Raw genomic sequence first — 19,429 nt, 5'->3', positions numbered from 1 at the left:
CTATGGAGGTAAAGCCTTTAAAACTTCTTCCTCGTTATACTGGATAATCGTCATTTGTAAACTCAACTTCTCCTCTCAAGGCTGTCCGACTTGAATGGGCGCCTGCGTTAAAAATCACCCCATCACATGTTGTCATCACAGCAGTCGTTGCCGATCGATACTGTATCCAGTACAGTACATTGTACAATGCTGTACCGTGTTCACTGAGTCGTACTGTACACTGTACACTGTAGAGGATGTACTGTAGACTCTTTGAAAGTGTGTACAGTACACTGTCCTGTATTGCTACAGTATTACTGGAACTTAGTCTTTACTGTACTTTGTACACTACAGTACTGTAAGTGTGACTCGCCTTTCTGTACTGTACTGTACAGTGTGCAATCGATAGTTTTCTACTGTATACAGGCGTTAAGACTGCATTTCTACGGTATCTTGAGTGAAAATATGAAAGTCGAAAAGGAAAACTTTGTCCATCATTGCTTCTAACAAATATTGCCAATTTGAAATTGAACTGTGATATCTCTGTTTTAGTGAAATGATAGTAACAAGGACGTTAAGCCCGTAGAATACTCATAGTGACCATCATTGCTTCTAACAAATATTACCAATTTGAAATTGAACTATGATATCTCTGTTTTAGTGAAATGATAGTAACAAGGACGTTAAGCCCGTAGAATACTCATAGTGACCATCATTGCTTCTAACAAATATTACCAATTTGAAATTGAACTGTGATATCTCTGTTTTAGTGAAATGATAGGACGTTAAGCCCGTAGAATACTCACAGTGACCATCATTGCTTCTAACAAATATTACCAATTTGAAATTGAACTGTGATATCTCTGTTTTAGTGAAATGATAGGACGTTAAGCCCGTAGAATACTCACAGTGACCATCATTGCTTCTAACAAATATTGCCAATTTGAAATTGAACTGTGATATCTCTGTTTTAGTGAAATGATAGGACGTTAAGCCCGTACAATACTCATAGTGACAATCTCACGGTGCGGTCAGTACGTCGGTGCATATACGTACAGTACACTGTGATCATTTTAGTTAGTGATACTGGACCATTGCAGCTCAAGATCCTAAACTGTTGCTATCATCGACTTCCAATTGTGTGTGTGTACGCAAATAAGGAATAGAATAAATAAGGCAATTCGATATCATGAACTTTGAATGAAGACTGGGAAATAGGCTTTTACTTGAGTAGATTGATCTACAGTATACTACAAAAAATTAGACTTTTGCATGGGTTCTACGCGTGCATGGGCTTCATTTGACTGCACACTTTTCAGGGCGAGAGGCAAAGCCCAGGCAGCGTATTCGGTTAAATCGAACAAAGTTCAAATGCAGAATACTGGTAACTGCTAATTGTAATGTGAGACAACTGCTGCTGCAGGTGTGCATATAATTGTACTTGTATATTAAAACTCATCATTACAGAAAGAAATTGTTCTCATGGTATTAAAAAGACATTAAAAGTTTAAAGTTTATTATGTTATAAATATACGAGTACTCGTATAATTATATACTGTATATAGAGATATCGTAAATATACATTAAATAATTATATAATTAATATAGTGTACTGTGTGATCATCACTCATCTGAATTATTATAGGTAATCATGAAATACTATAAATGTACTAATACTTCAAATTCATCGTGTATTAGGCGCTAGAATAAGACTTTTAATTCAAATCGATTCGATGCATACGAGAATTATTTAATTTACATATTTACAATAATTAACCTACACCTAATATACAGTATATTATAAATTAAACGCAGATTAAGATAAAGGCTTCAGTCATTCCAATTAAAACTAGCAGCCATTTGTGTGTAATAAACTTCATTTAGCCTAGAGATTACCCTTGGCGATATTATATTAAATTTCTTGATATGACGCATAAAATATAATAGTTCATTTTGAGAATAAATTTTTAGATATTAATAAATATAGGAGTGATTGCCATTCAGATAGCATAACAATAATTAACTATAATTGACAAGTTGAAGCTAAGTATTTGCTAGTGACGCATTATTTAATTTTTCAATCACTACAAACGCAGCGGCCAATAAACCGGTGCCGACCAGATCTCCTAAGGCGGTGAGATAAGGAATAGCATAGTTATCCGGATCACATTCCCACTCCCAAAACTTAAATACGAGCCAGTTCGTACAGATAAGTAAGAGAGCAACCTGTAGTCAGACAGAATATTAAGGAATCACTATGTCAGCCAATTATATCATGAATGACGTAGAACTGAAAAGTATTAAATTTTATTTGTTACGTTTAAGTTGAAAATATTGCATTGCCTACTTCCTTACTTGAATAAGAGTAATAATCAAGTAAAATAAACAAAATACTAGCGTATATGTAGCGTGCCCGGCTCCGAGATAACTAATTATGTATAAGAAAATCATATGCCCAGGAACAACAAGGGAGTATAATAGTAGAGCTGATCGAAGATGTATGCCTATTAAAAACGATTGCAAGAAAATGAACCCAATTAATACATAACTACCAGCAGATTGTATCTTTTGCTACAACGACTTACCTTTCGTTATACAATATCCGCATGAACCTGATTCGGCTGTCGGCACTAAGCCTAAATGACTACTTTGATGTAAAAATGTTGATATTCGACTTGCTTGAACAGCTGCAATATTACCTCCAACTCCTATTTAGGTGTTTAAAGCAAAACATCAGTGAATATAGTATGTAGTCACATCAGAGATAGCATTAACTTGATTGCTGATGAAAGTATAGGAATGATGAGAATGAGAGTATTTTTACCGTTAACGACGGGGCTAAATACTGCAACGCCATGATACTTTGAAACTGCTTTGTCGAGAATAAGGCCCCCTAAACTAAAGGTTTAACGAAATGATTTTTTGCCCGTAGCGACTCTTGAAAGCGAGCCTGAAACTGAAATTTAAGAAATACCTGCTAATGATCATCGCAGATACTATCGGGATCCAACTGCTATACAGTAAATCTCGAGTAAATTCATTTCTTCTTGTCACGATCCATAATACCGGTAACAATAGAATAATTATAGCAGCTGATAATAGCGCAAGGTATAGTTGATTATCTGTAATAGATTTAGATTCAAGCATATGTAGTGGGCATAATTATCATTCTCATGAGTAATAACTTTCGAATGTTACATAGTACTGAACAAATTAACAGGTAAGGTGTACTATTTAGGCTAGATAGATTATAGTGTTGCAGTCTATACTTACATAAACGAAGATAAAAGGTATTCGATATTCCAGACAGTAAGGATAAAGTAATTAAATCTCCAAAACTTGCAGCTATAGGCGTAGCTACGTTGTCAGGATTGATATTGTATTTTTTAGACAGCAAAATAACTGATACCATAATAATGCCAAGAAATAATGATGCTAGAGATGCCGTAATCAAACTGCTTGTACACAAAAGAAGCCCATGTATGATACTGACATGACCATCTGTTATGAACTTGAAGATTACAGCTGCTAGAGATGCTAAGAATCCCACAACTAAAGCTTGAACCTATCAAATAAGAAATTAGTAAAATATGACAAAGTACATAGAACTACAGAAAGGATCTAGTTATTAATAGTAAAGTCAAATTCTTGCAATTAGAATCAAAAGTCTTAACAGAGATAAAAGATCTAACAATAGCCAATATAAACCTGAGTCAATGAAATGTTTCCGGTTATAATTTTCCAGTTACTTTCGGGGTTATCCATAAGACCTAAATTTGACTACAAGTAAAACGATAAATATTTTCCTAATTTTAGATATGACAAACTACGTAACGATTAGGAATAATTTTGCAATAAAGGGAGTTAAATGTAAGATTTAGTAACATGGCGCCCCTCAAGCAAATATTTTGATGATTAAATAAAAGTAACTTTCAGACAATCCGGGTAGTGGTTATGCTCACACTGCCTTTAAATATGAAATTCTTGGCTATTCTAATAATTCTCTATTAGTGTATCTATTACAAAAAATGTGAAGCGATAATATATATACACACAGTATACAACTACACGTAGTCTTAAGATTAGCTACGGTATCTACAGAGCTATTGAGAATTCTTAACAGTTTTCATTACGATTGTCAAGTGCGGTATATGAACTAGGGGAGTTTTCAATGATGGTATTTAATGTATATATTCGTAGCTGTAAAAGAATCTAATGCTTAAATGCTACTGAAAGATTAAGCGATGTTAGCTCTAAATTACAGTACATAAATACAGTTCCTGCTAGTTCAATTAATTATTTATAGTAAAGTAGATATTAGATACGACTCTTCAGTGTGATTTTGCATATCATTAATTAACAGAAAAATAAAATATTCAAAATTCTTATCAGTGTTTTCTTTTAGCTAATTACTACAGTGTAGAAATAGCGAATGTAATTTGACACAGTTTTCATTCTTACTTTTAACTGATGTAAATAAACACTGAAATACGTGTCTGTTGAAACGTAGTGCTACTAACAAATGAAGATCAGCCTAATATGGTATTAATATATGAAATCGTATATAAGATGTGGTTCATCTCCTTGCATGAAGCTTAATAAGGAAAGTGCAGGTCAAAAGCGTAATTGAAAAATTGAGCTTATCCCTAATACTGAACTATATCGCATGATACTTTCAGTAACAATGATTTAAGCATAAATAAAACTTAAAACTTGAATTGATGTATCAGTAATACCGTACTGTACTATATCATTGATCTCTAGTAGTTCTAGAGGTGCATGACTATGTATATCTATAGTACACTGCTTCGTGTATGCTAATTAAAATGTAAAATATAAAATCATTTACAGTACTCTTTTACTGTACTATACTATACAGTACATTAAGTAGAGTTCTGTGAAATCTCAATTTCCTACTGCTACTCACCGCCGTAGAAAGCCTAGAAGCAAGGGTCATTTCTAAATTGCCTTTCAAACCCAATAACGCAGGAACCATGATAAAAATTTCTGGTACTTGAACGAACACACGCCAATGCTGTTTACAAAGTTAATGAAAATAGTAGCAAGTTATATTACTTTATTCTAACATACTGTACAAGCGTACAGCCTGCACAATTAGTACAATATATCGCATTCGAATTGGAAATTTATTTGTAAATTAAACTTTATCGAAGTCCCTACGAATATACAATACCAGGACCAAGTGCATTAGTCTATGTAAATATACTGGGTCTGTCTAATGCACTTGATCCCAATACCGTATTTCGATATTAACAGCGGAAAGCGTTTAAGAAATTGAAATAAATTCAGCTGACCAGTAGCTTTCACAGCAATTATAATTACGATTTATCATTTGTTAAGTTCCGTACTATTATAGTACTGTAAGTTACTACTTACTATTAATTCGTATGTTTTGTATAGTACTACAGTATCTGTTAGTGTTAATACTGTACTATAGAGATATTTCTATTTTATCGTATAGTTTAATCGTTAAGTACAAGTAACTTAAAACAGGGGTGTCGAAGGTTCGGTTAACTGAAATACTGTGTAGTGTAGTATAGTAAATTTTGAAGTCATTGTACATCTTACATAACTAAATCTCCTAAAAGGATGGTAATCCACTGTTATTAATCTCGCTTTTTCTTGATGACTTCTTGCTAATACTATTGTCCTGTAGTACTACACATATTTCACAATTTGTGACAGTACCTGCACTACATCCAGCAGTAGTCCGGCGCAAACAGTTCCTAGTCCTGCAATCAAGAAGGGAAGTGTTACCTCTGATAATATTGCCCAAGAACTTTCGACTGTATCAACAGTAATATCTTCCGCAGATAGCTGATCTGGTAATTGTTTATTGTCAGCAACATTATTTTCTTTTGCACTTAATTCTTGATAGTCAGTATCTATCATCCTATCTTGTACTAAAATCGTTTCGTCATCGACGTTATAGCGATGTCGATGCCGAACCGCATTCCACGTAGCCATATAAGAATGCTCGTACAATACAGTATGTTGCACACTATCACTAAAAAGGCATCGTAATTGAGTGGTAGTGGCTACACACAATTCACCCATTTCAAATAAACTCCTAGGTTACAAGCTCCCCCGCCTCTGCAAAAACGGCTTCCGCTATACGATACACTTTTGTTCCATATTGTATACGTTTAATACTAACATGCGCTAAGGGATAGTACACTATACTAAAGAAATTGGACAACTACGGACGCATTAAATCTTTAAAATAAACATATTTAACAACGTCTAATTTTAATTAAGTAACTTGAAACACATTTCATTGAAGTTGATCTAGTATTATATATTCATTTTTTTTTAGAATACTTGTAATTAATGAAAAATATCAATATAATAAAATAACATAAATAAATAAACAAACTTGCTATTAGTAAAAATTACTAGGGAGACAGTATGATGTAGCATGCACTCGTTTCCTGTCTACTATAGCGTGCGCGTACGTAAGCTAAGGCATACGCTACGAACTATACGGAATAAAATACATCTCTGACGCAAGTTCACAACACGCTCTTTAAAATGTGGAGCCACTAATTAATTATCCGATGTAAGCATGTGCACTCCTGCACTATATATAGAACAATATACGTACATGTTATATTCTTTTTAGATATTTTGATCACAAAGTAGATGAACATATTTACTTAATGTTTTATCATACTTCATATGTACCAAAACTATAAGTTTATGGGAATAAACGAATAAATATTGAAATAAGTCTGCTTGATGGGAGTATTTCAGATCTAGAGGAATCGCCATTGACTGTATGCTGTATATAATATATATATATATATATATATATAATATAATCTATATCTAACATATGTTATATACGCGTATATATTATGTACATATGCTACATTGCCCGTGACAGTTTGTGTACGGTACACTGTACGGTGATAGTATATCTAACCCATAACCCTAACTGTACTGTACAGTATAATGTACAGTACTGTCGAGTACACTATGCCATCTACGGTACTGTACAGTACAGTACAGGACGGTACAGTATTGTACTGTACACTGTACAGTACTGTAGTCTCTGCTGGAGATTCAGTACAGTACTGTACTGTACTGTACAGTACTGTATAAATGTACAATACTTTGCACTGTACACTGTACAGAACACAAGTAAATACTGTAAATAGCGGGATTTTCATTACCATCGCAACCATTACAAAATTAATCATCGTTGAAGGCTGTGGCAATGGTCACTGTGTACAGAGTATAGTGATTTGATAATTCGTAGAAAAGTAACAGCAATGCCTCAGGACCTCGCATATAAAGTCAGTACAAATTCGAGGGTAATCGAATTAGAGAAAGAGCTCCTGAAAGAATTAGAGGATTTAAAGCATGAGGTAGAGGATGCAGACTTGGAGTTGGGAAATAAATCAAAATCGTTGAGGTAAGAAGTAGCATCACAATGAATCATGCAATCGGTGAATATTTTGTTCTTATAAATATTGTACATTCCGTTCATTTTTTATTTATAATACTACAGTAACGGCAATTTTTCCTCATGGATAGATGTTTATCTTAACAAATTCTTTGTATGTTACCTCATCTATATGTAGCTCACTTGGAGGCTTAAAGGATGCATCATTTTTTAAACTAGAACGCCAAATGATTATAAACAAGCTGATTGAGGTAGAAAAATAATTGTTTATAAATAGTTAGTACTGTTATAATTTAAAATATTAGTTTGCGTAAGCAATTTTGTAGATTGCAAATTCAATCAAAAATTTTTACAGACACGGCAAGTGAAACCGGTTCAAATTCAAGCAGATATTATGAAAGAAGAAGCTACAGTTGCTTTGCAGCCAGAATACAACCAGATCGGACTGCCGTTGCTATTGCATCAAGTACGTGTTACGAATAAGGGGTGCTATTATATTCAATTTCTAGTAATAAATTATTACAATTTAATGGTCTCTAAAATTTGTTTTAAGCTGATTATAGGAGCATTAACATATTTTTGGTCCGTTAGTTTTATTTAGATAAAATTGAACAAATGGCTAACTTGAAATACTTGTACTTGCTACGATTTACTCGCTTTTGCTCTCGCTCTCAAAAAGTAGAAGCTATTTATGAAGATTATCAGGGGACACTGAAGTAGGGGGCTAACAAAATTGTACTTAATGTATACTATACGTAATACTAATTTAAAGGTAAAAGTCTTATTGCGATAATGTTATTATCGTCTCAATGTATTAGGTACGTTATGAGTGAATATATGGATGCTATTGGTAGAGCGAAACGATTAAGCTGTGCTCACAATGCGGCCGTAGTTGGAGACCTAAGTCGATCTCTAGGAAGTGTCAATGCCGAAGATATTATCATATATCTCTCATGGATCATCTGCCATTTGCATTCAATTAAGAAAATAAATTCATTCATGAAGGTACAATCTAACTTATCGATAATAAGATTACATATGATGCTATATTCAGACGCTTTATACGCCATGATATGATCACTCTTATGTAGATACTACAATGGATGCCAATAAGTCATGCTCATTTACTGAATAAAGAAAAAATTCTAGAAAATTCTAAAGTGAGAGAAGATGCTACACATACCAATGTAGGTTCTAGATAGAAATAAGTTGATAAATTATAAGCGAAATTAATACTGCAATTGTTAAATTTACAAATATAGGCCGACGCATCATTAATTCACCCAAGGGGTACCAGTTTTCAGCTGATGCACTACTTCTCAACCTTACCTAATGATAGTACAAGTGGTATAGCTACATCACAGAGTAATAATATCGCTTATGATGGATTTAAAATACCATCTAAGCACTCCGGACACATTAGCGGCTTGTCGTCAATTGAAATTGGTAAATTGTCCCTTCATTTACCAAGACATGAAACTGATTTAGAAGATTTTAAATCTGAATTAGAAAGCCTTCTTCAATTCTTTTCTCTAAATGAATTGGTAATATTAAAATACGATATTTAGTAGCTTTTGCCTGTTTAAATTAATCTAATAAACATATCGATTTCTGCTTTATTTGTCCAGTCAGTGAATCAAATCCAAACGATTGCAGACGAAGCAGAATTCTACTTTCATGTTGCTCAAGGATTTAAGAAAAGATTTGACCGTCAACAAATGGAACGATGTTTCCCTACTTACAATACGGCTGTATCGGAACCTAAATTTGTAAGAACCTGAATTTATAGTAATATTGGAGATAGTTTTTGTAAAAAGGTACCGCTTACCACTATATACTTCATATAAGCATACACCTGCATTGATTAGGGTATAGAGAAATGGGGAGTCAAATGGAATTGTTCATACGAACAAGAGGCAAATTGGATTTCTTTTCGTAGGATAAGGTATAGAATTGTTAGTATATCGAAGGATTGATATTGTAGAATTACAACGTAATTAAATACCGCATAACCATCATGCAAATAAAAATAGTAGTTCAGCTTCTAAGGCTTTTCTATATTTCATTGTACAAGGTATAGATGTAATCAAATCTCTCTATTTATGTATGCTATATAATTAATGTACACATAGCACGATTTATGAGATCTTAGTATAAAATTATAGAATTTTTATTGGGATCACTCAATATACTTCATGATTTATCGTATCTACTGCGTAATAATGAATATAACAAAAATGAATTTTACGGATAGAGATAGACAATTGCTGTTCGACGAGATAGAAAAGAAGTTAATAATTTATTGGTTATATTTTCGTATCTTGACTTTCATCGATTGTTATCATATAATTAGTAGACTCGATATTCTTCTAGAAAAGAGGTTGTTAATGATTGACAGATTAGTTTCGGATTATATGCTACAGTTTACTTGCCTAAAAACTACGAAACAAGGGCATGTAAATTAAGAAACTACGTACCAGTATACTCGTACACTGTATATATCCAAGAAGCATCATTTAAAAATATAATATAGATCTTATACGTATATAAAACTTAGGATTTGGCATTATTATTTATGGTTTAAATTTTGCGTGACGCATCTAGGGATTTTTGATTTTTTAATTATGTTTGTTATCGAAATTTCAAATCATAGTGTAAAACCTGTAGATATAAATCTTTAGTCTATTATTAGATTGACTATATACTAAGCAGAATATCGTATGATATAATAGACCTACCAGTAATATTGGCCGTGAAAGGAATATGGCCCAGCTATGGCATCATAATGATATTGATGAGGTACAATTAATTAATAGTATAGGATCAGGTGTTAATAAATAACAGTATTTAATGCATACGCTTGTACTTTCACGTAGTTGCTTAGGATAAATTCGATATTTCTAAACATTGGAAATTCTGAGGTAAGTACAGCATAACTCGGATTATTAAAGTTTCTTTATCATTGAGCTTAAAGTTATAGCGTTTAAATTCAACACAAATCAAACAGCTGTAATATCATTTGTTATATTGGTTAGATTATTTTAGAGTCACTTAAGAAGCACGTGAAAAGTATGGTAAATCCACCAAATTACTTTCCCACTAAAGTCACCACAAATGCGAGTGCCACTCAGGATACGGCAACATTATGGCACAAATTGTACAATTTTTTTAAGGATAGGTACAGCAGGATCTACCAGTTACTGCTGGAAGTAGCTTAATATAGTGCAATTACCATCTTTGCTCATTATCTGATGCATCGATTTGGGATAAAGATTTTAAGAATTAAAAATTAATATTTTTAGGTGTGACAATAATGATGATTCTGTTAGCAACACTTTTGAAGAGGATACAATAGCTAGCCATTCAACTCGTGGTTTTAGTAACTCTCGGACAGCTGCATCAGCTGTAAACTACAGCAATAGCAAGACAGAAAGCGCAGGGATACATAGACGATCAAGAATGGAAAGTGAAAGTACTTTTGAGAGCATTAGTGCAACCCAGTTACTTGGTTTAGATGATGAAGATGACAACATAGCAGATAGCACTAATGGTGCTTATTTATCTTACCTGCTTTTAAGGCATCTCAAAATAAGAGATTTACGTCGCTCGGTAATTTTAAACGTCATTGATAATGTCTTGGATTTTTCGTAAGAAAATTCTCCTTACTGACATCGGGATTCATAGTCTGATATCTAGTCATTTTTATTTGCAGGTTCTGAGCGATTTGAATTACTTTCGTTCGCTTGAAAGGACGCTTACAATTGACGATAATAATGGCTTGGCATTATCTACTAATTCTCAACAGGCCAAGTAATGCTAGATCTGTTATATATCCAATATATTGATAGTGATAATTCATTTAATATAATAGCTTTACTCGACGAAAAACTTACGTCTCAAATTTTTACTAGCAAAAAAGGATTACATTCCGATCATCAAAATCTATCTAATATTCAGCAAATTTTTAATACGCCTGCCGACTATAAGTAATGATAGTAAATGAATACTAGAAATTATCTAAATGCTACGATTACTGGTCTGATATAGTCTGGCTACATAAATGCACTATTTTTGTGCTATTACTGCTTTGTTTATTATTTGTCAATGAATATAATTTTGTACTTATTAGGGTATCACAATCAATGTTTATGGAATTTAGTGAGGTTATGACTACTTTTGCGTTTGTTTACTATCATTTTTCATTTCTAAAGAAGAATCTTTAACATGAAGCCAAAAATAATTTACTTTATAGGTACGCAATCGTGATGATTATTATAGTTTTGAAGATGGTAGAGTACATGTCAGAGATCAAAATGGTTATTACATTTTATATGATGTAGCTAAGAAAGACTTAAGGTGAATTTATAAAATTGTTCATGACGTTTATTGATCCTCTTCTATGAATTATCTTAGAAATAGATCATATGATGAAACATTATTCTTTTCTACCTGTAAATAATTTATAGAAAGATTGAAGAAGAACTACTATTGATTGGATCCTATTATATTCGGAAGGATAAAAGTCTCAAACATAAGATTATTCCTAAAGGACCTGGAATTAAAAAGCACAAGCGCATGGTTAGAAATTTTACAATGCAGTTGTTGTACACGTACATTAACATTTGTTTAATTTAGAACTTTAGATGAAACAGTAATTATTGAACTGATCAAGAATTGATAGAGGCCGGATAGATCTATATTAGATCTAGTAGCCATTGTCAACATTGATCCTAGAAGTTTTGATAGAAAACTAGTTCTTAATTAGTACTGTTATCTACATAAGATATGAGATAGTTACTGTAGACCTGGGTATAGGGTATAGACTGTTGCAAAAGTACCGTGAGTAACTTAAATAGTTGACAACGATACAATCGTGGTGACTTAGATACAAAATAGAAAATTATTAAAATTCTTGCGTTGCAATCAGTCAGTTCTGATATGCTTATTACAGTTTCTGTATGAGATGAGTTTCAATCACCAAATCTATACATACAATGGATCTCTATGGCTTTACAAGATATATATATAGTATTGATCTATATGCTGATGATGCTTTAACTACTAAGTAGTTTGGTTGAAAATAGATACGCATAATCTAAGCTAGTTAGAGGAATTTCAGTTCAAACCAGAGAATATGACAGTCCACATTGATCATAACGAATAATCACTGAAAATTTGCTCAATCGTTCGTGTAGATTTTGCAAAGTTCTTGCTGTATTCTAATCCGTATTACACTATAGATTTAATATTTTTTATGTTAAATAGCGAATAGCGAGCTGTCTTATATATATAAATTTTCGATAAAGATTCTTACGGTACTATTATCTACTGTATACCTGATATCTAGGCTGATATATTGATCTGTTTAAAATTTTTAGCTTATGAATGTTTGATTTGCTTTTAATTATGGCTAGTTCTTTCCTTACACTTGTAGTACATTTCAAATTATTATGAGTTAGCGAATATCTATTTTTGTTACATAAAATCATTTTTTCCTTATAATGAAAACTTAATAGTTATTAATTCGTAATCAGTCTCATCAGTCAACGGACAATGTAGATATGGTAAAAGATGGCCATCAATTTATTGACAGATTTGCTGTTTTACGTGATTTATGGTACGGTGAGGCAATTTATCAAGAAAGCAAGAGGCAGGTGCGTATTGTAGTAGTATAGGTGATTCTGATAAATTAATAACAATATAGTCCCAACTACTTTACCAGTATTATAAATACGCCTGTTGTGTGAAACTATTTGCAATGATTTAGATTATCGATTGCTATATGGAGGTCTATAATACCATTTATGATCCAAAGGAAAGACGTCAAGTTGCTAAGGTAAGAGTTCTGACTAGGTGCAATGACACTACAACAGCATGGGGTTTGTATAGTTCCGTTCAGATATACTAGCTTCATGTAGTATCGTAAATATTAGTAATTAGATCAAACTAGGAGAGCATAAAGCGCCTGAGTGTAATTTTTGATTTGTTTGATTACAATTACTGCTTGTGTTGTGTATTCCACAGTAAGAGATTACTCCGAGAGTATAATTGTAACTGGCACTTTATTGCTAATTACTGGTATTTACATGCTACGTACTCTTCATTACTTATCATGTGATGAATTTTGTCTTATCACATGGTACAGATATCTAACACTATGTGTTTAATATCATTATTCGTATCTGAAGCTTGTCTTCAGCTATCTTACCTGGTGACTGAAAAGCATTAGTCATGTATCATTAGGCACAATTACGATAATGATAGAGAAAGATTTACTTTTAAAGATATAGGCTTTGAATCAAAGGTTGGAGGATGAAAGAAATTATAATATCATGGAATAAGAGTGTTATTATTATGTATATTCTCACTCCCTCTTAGATCGTTACTAATTTAATAAACGATAGACCTAACTTCGACTTCACCGAAGATTATTTTCTTCGATCATATCAAGCTTCGTCTGCGGCTTTAAATGGTCGATTTAAGCTAATAAAGACTATTTTATCAGATCAGGTATATCAATATTCGTACGCATATAAGATTTGCTGTAATATAAATTACTGAATCAATTTTTTTATGTTATCACCTATCACCTTATCATATATTTACTTATCAATTGCATACCGCTAGTAAGTCAAGCATGCTTGAACTACTATCTTAATATTTAATGTTTAGTCGATTAAACACTACTCATGAATTTCAATTTTTGGTAATACTGATTAATGACAGCTTAATTTATGTTGAGCGCTTACGTTTTCTTTAATTTTACACCGTAAGCTTCTTCAATATGAAAGAAAAACATTGATTTACGCGTAATTAGCTAATTCTTATAAATTAGATTAGTTCACGCTGCTGGCACTTAAGCATCTTCTATTTAACATTGCAAACTTGTAGAATAAGATAAAAAATAAGCGTCTACTTGCTAAGCAGTACTTACTCTACGATTAACTTACGTTATAGGTGATTGTGCAGGTAATTAGTTGATGATGAAATGATTCTAAATATAATTATTACAAACATGTCTAACGTCAAATTTAGATTGATGAAAGTCGAGAATACATTGATAAAGTCTCTTCTGATAATAAAGGAGGTAAATTACTAAGAGCTGATACCGATAAAACAGGAATTTGGAATATACGAAACGCATTGATACATGTTATCTGCTATTTTAAATCTTAATAGACCATGGTCGATCGCAAAGACTCATTCGAAAGCAGCTAATAAATGTTCATGGTTATAGGTACTTAATTAACTAGTTTTTTTTCTTCTCTGTACTATTGAAATACCAGTTTTTTGTATCCATAGATTGGATACAGATAAGCGTTTAATATCATTTATTTTATGACAGATCGACGATCAAAAATATGTATTTACTTGAAGTGCATCCAGCTTTAGCTGTTATTAATCGATTAACGCAGGCATTAGAACATACATTATCGGTATGTGAGATCGTCGTAGCTAGATAATTATGTTAGTGATCAATAGAAATGAATACATCATCTGTTTCAATTCTTTGAAAATGTCGGGTAATATATTGATACTTAATTTAGGAATTCTTAAACCACATCAAACCAGCCTCTGTTCAAGCAGATCTACTGGTAGAAATCAAGCTATATGAGGTTGTAATTGGCATACCGCCAGCGAAATCAGATTTGCATACTCATGCACTCTAGCTTTTTTCTACTATCCTAATGTGGAGCCATATCTAATTACGTAATTTAATAGATAGCTCTCAGTGAATGGACCAATATGAAATCGTGTGGAACGAGCTATTCTTATCGAATAGAGCGCGATGTAAGTATTATCTAAAAATAATATTCTTTTTATGATCGATTTCATTTAAGTGCTACGATACGACACGAAATAGACTGTCATTTTTTTTGTTTTTTGTTTATCAGTTATTTCATATTTTTCTTTACGCAGCTATTTTCGAGCTCTTACGTAGAAGATCCACGTTTTATAATTGAGCTTGGGCATTCTAACATCAAATCGAAAGAATTTCAAACAGGACATCATAGTAGTAGCATGAGGCAAAAACTAGCTATGGATGTTTGGAATAGGCTTTTGGAGGTCATTTTGAAGTAGTTAACCTAAATCGATGTGTACCACAGTACAAAGAGTGAATTAATGACTTCTTTTTATATTATAAAGATTGTACTAACTCGTCATCGACTAATTGATGCTGCATGGGAAACCGAAATTTTGACATCTGTTAGTATAATAATAATTTATTAAATGATTACACCATTGTAGTATGAATGATAAGAAAATAGAACCGAATGTATGAGATATAATAATTATGCATTACATTGTACAGCTATCCAGTTGCATTTCGTATGGGGGGTAGTTATATCGATTGTATATTAAATCTTAATCTAAAGATAATTTAGAACACATTTTGTTGGATAAATGGCTATAAATTTAGGATATGCTTAAATAGTTTTTAATGCCAATAATCATAAGCGCTATTAATTTAACAACTGATATTTTAATGATATGTCTTGTAAGGCAGTATCTTTCAATGACGAATAAGTGCGTTAATTTTGATAATTATAATTGTATTTAATCTAACAGATCTATCGGACACAAGCGAATGAGCTTAATAAAGAAGAATTTCACTTATTTTTGAGGCCCATACCCTTTGAACTTGCAGAAGATCATAAAGAAGGACAATGCAAGCATGGTTATGCTAGTGAGGATGAACTTGCAAATATAGCCTTAGATAGGTAATAAAGATACAGTATTTGTTTATTTGTTATATCTTAAGGATTTGTAAACAAACTTACGATACCGGCGTTTAGTAGGATCCTTAATTGAAAAAACATAATTGTACTGCCGTATTTATTGTTGATTAGGTATTTACCATCTCATTTACTTTTGGCAATCCAAGAATTGGATGAAAAGCACATAAGTACTTTTAATTTCAGATCTAAGGAAGGCATTGTACAGGTTAATTTATGGAGACTATTTGTAAATTTCCACAAGATAGTATCAGTATACAGCCTTAGCTAGACTTACTTAAGATACATCCATAGTAAACAGCTGATAAATAATGCCATATAAACTTAGGACGCTTGGTATGTGTACTTTTATAAAAATTATTGATATCGCTTCACTCACAAAAAATTAAATTGAAAACTTTTCATTTTTCTATAAAAATCACGCAGTTACTTAATAACAACGATATGGAAAATTTAAAAACTGTTCTCTATGCACAAGTTGTCCATAAAAATTGCTTATTGGCTGCGATTCTCCTAAATTACGTTTGCTGCGGATTAGACGAATGTATAACTTCTCGAGAAACTGAACATAGGTAATTTTATTGCATACGAAGTTGCTATCCCTGTATCTTTACTAGTTTCATACCAGGAAGGATAAATATTCGATACTTATCAATTATTTAACTATATTTACAATAATTAACTGAATTAAATGATTTAAGTTTATAATTTAAGCTTCTAATAAATTTTCGCTTGATATAGTGAACGAAAATCTACGACTGGATCGCAATATAGCTTTAAATTGACCGCAGCCTCTCAGTCCTCTCTAACAACTAAGATCGAAGAAAGATACGAAACATTTGCAGATCTTGAAGCTGAAAAGCCAATTCCATTCGTTTCGATACAATTACATAAAGTAATTAAATACGTGTATCTAATTATTCTAAGCTAGTTAATGCTCAGTAAATTATTCCTAGTTGACTAAAGATTTGAAATAAGAATCTATTTCCATCTTAGCTTATTATAGAATATCTTGTTAATTGTTTTACGATTTCTTATTAATAGCTCCCATTAAGAGATCAAATGCTGCGGGAATTTTCAAATAAACAAGCTCAAGTCTATAATCCTATAAGAAATTATGAGGATATCCCTACTATTAAAAGGTGACTTGTAAATTTTATCACATTCTATAGATTTATACGTTCCGATGCGTCACACCTTAAATAATGATGGTATATTCAATGAATTTTACGTGATTATCATAAATTAATTATATTTCATCTTAGGGGTTTTGTGAGAGTTTTTTTTTCGAAACTCGTGGATGTTTTTCAGATTTATTCTTTGAAGGCTCAAGTAATTTACTTTGTGCATTATAACTGTCAAGTTCATTCCATAAACTGTATTTAACGTGTACATTGATTCCACTAGATAATAGCATATTTCAACAGTATTCGCAGTTTAATAAGTTCATTTCCAGATATTCGGTGAGTCGTCATAATGTCGATGTACTGATTAATTATGTACGTCATTCAATATAACATGATGTGAAGCAATTACCATATAGCTTGTTTCAATGTCATGTGCCTTTATTTTTTCAGATCAAACATATTTATATTGGGTTCTGAACGAACTCATACATCTTCAAAAGAAAGATCTTATTCATTGACAGGGTAGCTTTAATGATAAAATCTATGATTGTTCAGTCACAGTCTTGTATCCACCCATTGATAATTAATCGAAATTGATCACGTTGATATATATCTACTGAATTTAGACAAGTTCAAAAGCGTTCAAGCTCATTTTTGTCGGAAGATGGTAGCAAACTGTTTAACTTATGGTACATTCCTACTTATGAAGAGGTACCAAATTTAGATTACTATGTAAAAGTTCATATAAAATTTTAGAGCATGAATTCCTATAGTAATTGTAAACGAAAAATATTAATTTTTCATCAATTACTACATTTAAAACCGATTTTGAGATTTTATAATTTCTTAATCTAAGGTGATACAAATGTTCAAAGCCTTGCCAATCAAGCAGAGTGTTCAACGTTTGAAAGACGCTTTGGTAAGTAAAAATTATTAAATATTGGATATTAGTTACAAGTCTAACAATCTTGCACTAAAACGAATTACACCCACACTTCATCAGAAATTAGTATCAACGCTGCATGATATATGTCAATATGTTATCGCTTTTGCAAAAATGGGTAGCAGCCTAACTCTATCATCAGTATCCAAGCAGAATAATACCGGTATTAAAGCTAATTGGGGTGGAATTGAAGGAATCGGTATCAGCTTTATAACTTTTCATTAGATTCATTATTATAACCTACCTGAATATTGCATTGCATGGAATTCTGGTAATGTTAACAGTGATTGGTAAAATCTATGGTAAATTTATTCACTATGCCTTTCAGTCAATGAACTTCGAGAAGTTCAAGTTCAAATTGATATGCTAGAAAATCCTGAGGATCCGCAGGCGGTTAGTTTACTAACAGTAAAAATCGTTCTTGTTAAAACGAATCAACTTATATTCAATGCGTAAAATATCGATTCACAGGTTAAATCTAAATAATGTACCAAATGGACAACTGCTAACTCACGATGATATTTGTATATCAACGCTTTAAATAATTTCAGGTTACAAATTTATTGGATATGCGAAGGAATTTAATATTTCAACAGCTTGATGTATGTTTGAGATATTCTGCAAGAGAAACTCTATTGGCCTTAAACAAAGAAAATTCTTACGTAACAATCGTAAATTCTTTAAATGCGCATCGAGTTCAATTTCAAGATAGCGATCAGTATGTAATTGATGTCGTACTTAGTATACCTCCTAAAGTAACTTTCAATTAGTGTGAATACACAGTTTATATTACTTGATATTTAATCTTTTGTAAAATGCAATTAGGTGTAGTATTTTTGCGCTGTCAATGGTTGTGCCAGATCCCATCGATATTAGAAGCGAACTATCTCAAACAGTATTCCCATGGAAGACATTCCAATCGAGGTGAGATATATGTAAAATATTTATGAATAAAATTTGAACCTAAAGTCGTATATCTGAGGTATAATAAAAAACAGGTAACTTTTCATATCAGCTGTATCAGCTAGTGTTTCTTTTATTTATTATCTGATGTCTACTTGTTTATCTTTTAGATTTGGCATTTATCCCCTATCGTATCACCAATGGAGCAATCTGGGAAAATACATTGAAAACTGTTTTACTAGATTGTCGCAGGATGAAATGTAAAAGTTTTGACGTTTAAGTGATAGTTTCTCAATATTATTGCTATAAA

At 32.1% G+C, this 19,429-nt stretch overlaps 2 protein-coding genes across 2 annotated transcripts; one reads left to right on the top strand and one right to left on the bottom strand.

The window, feature by feature from the left end:
- Positions 1–2,022: 2,022 nt before the first annotated feature.
- TRIADDRAFT_19963 (uncharacterized protein) lies at positions 2,023–5,892 on the bottom strand (the record flags this gene model as incomplete). Its single annotated transcript, XM_002108133.1, has 9 exons — positions 2,023–2,205; positions 2,335–2,483; positions 2,565–2,687; positions 2,804–2,877; positions 2,954–3,101; positions 3,253–3,544; positions 3,688–3,759; positions 4,907–5,014; positions 5,689–5,892. 9 exons carry the CDS (start codon positions 5,890–5,892, stop codon positions 2,023–2,025), a joined length of 1,353 nt encoding a protein of 450 aa, XP_002108169.1.
- Positions 5,893–7,274: 1,382 nt separating this feature from the next.
- Positions 7,275–19,383, top strand: TRIADDRAFT_52371 (uncharacterized protein; the record flags this gene model as incomplete). The annotated part of the gene is made up of 41 exons (XM_002108867.1): positions 7,275–7,417; positions 7,587–7,659; positions 7,764–7,874; positions 8,000–8,124; positions 8,227–8,413; positions 8,500–8,595; positions 8,671–8,952; positions 9,037–9,177; positions 9,277–9,353; positions 10,141–10,207; positions 10,285–10,329; positions 10,444–10,586; positions 10,711–11,017; positions 11,121–11,218; positions 11,538–11,571; positions 11,661–11,764; positions 11,875–11,986; positions 12,925–13,062; positions 13,176–13,244; positions 13,787–13,918; positions 14,444–14,495; positions 14,588–14,645; positions 14,754–14,844; positions 14,956–15,003; positions 15,131–15,199; positions 15,329–15,475; positions 15,557–15,616; positions 15,980–16,131; positions 16,261–16,354; positions 16,573–16,718; positions 16,888–17,041; positions 17,191–17,288; positions 17,412–17,478; positions 17,554–17,609; positions 17,900–17,984; positions 18,130–18,192; positions 18,277–18,415; positions 18,545–18,609; positions 18,768–18,934; positions 19,042–19,140; positions 19,290–19,383. 41 exons carry the CDS (start codon positions 7,275–7,277, stop codon positions 19,381–19,383), a joined length of 4,488 nt encoding a protein of 1,495 aa, XP_002108903.1.
- Positions 19,384–19,429: the final 46 nt, after the last annotated feature.

The sequence above is a fragment of the Trichoplax adhaerens genome, genomic scaffold, assembly GCF_000150275.1.
Source record: "Trichoplax adhaerens TRIADscaffold_1 genomic scaffold, whole genome shotgun sequence".
NCBI classification, from domain to species: Eukaryota; Metazoa; Placozoa; class Uniplacotomia; order Trichoplacea; family Trichoplacidae; genus Trichoplax; species Trichoplax adhaerens.
This window is presented reverse-complemented; position numbering and strand designations above follow the sequence as displayed.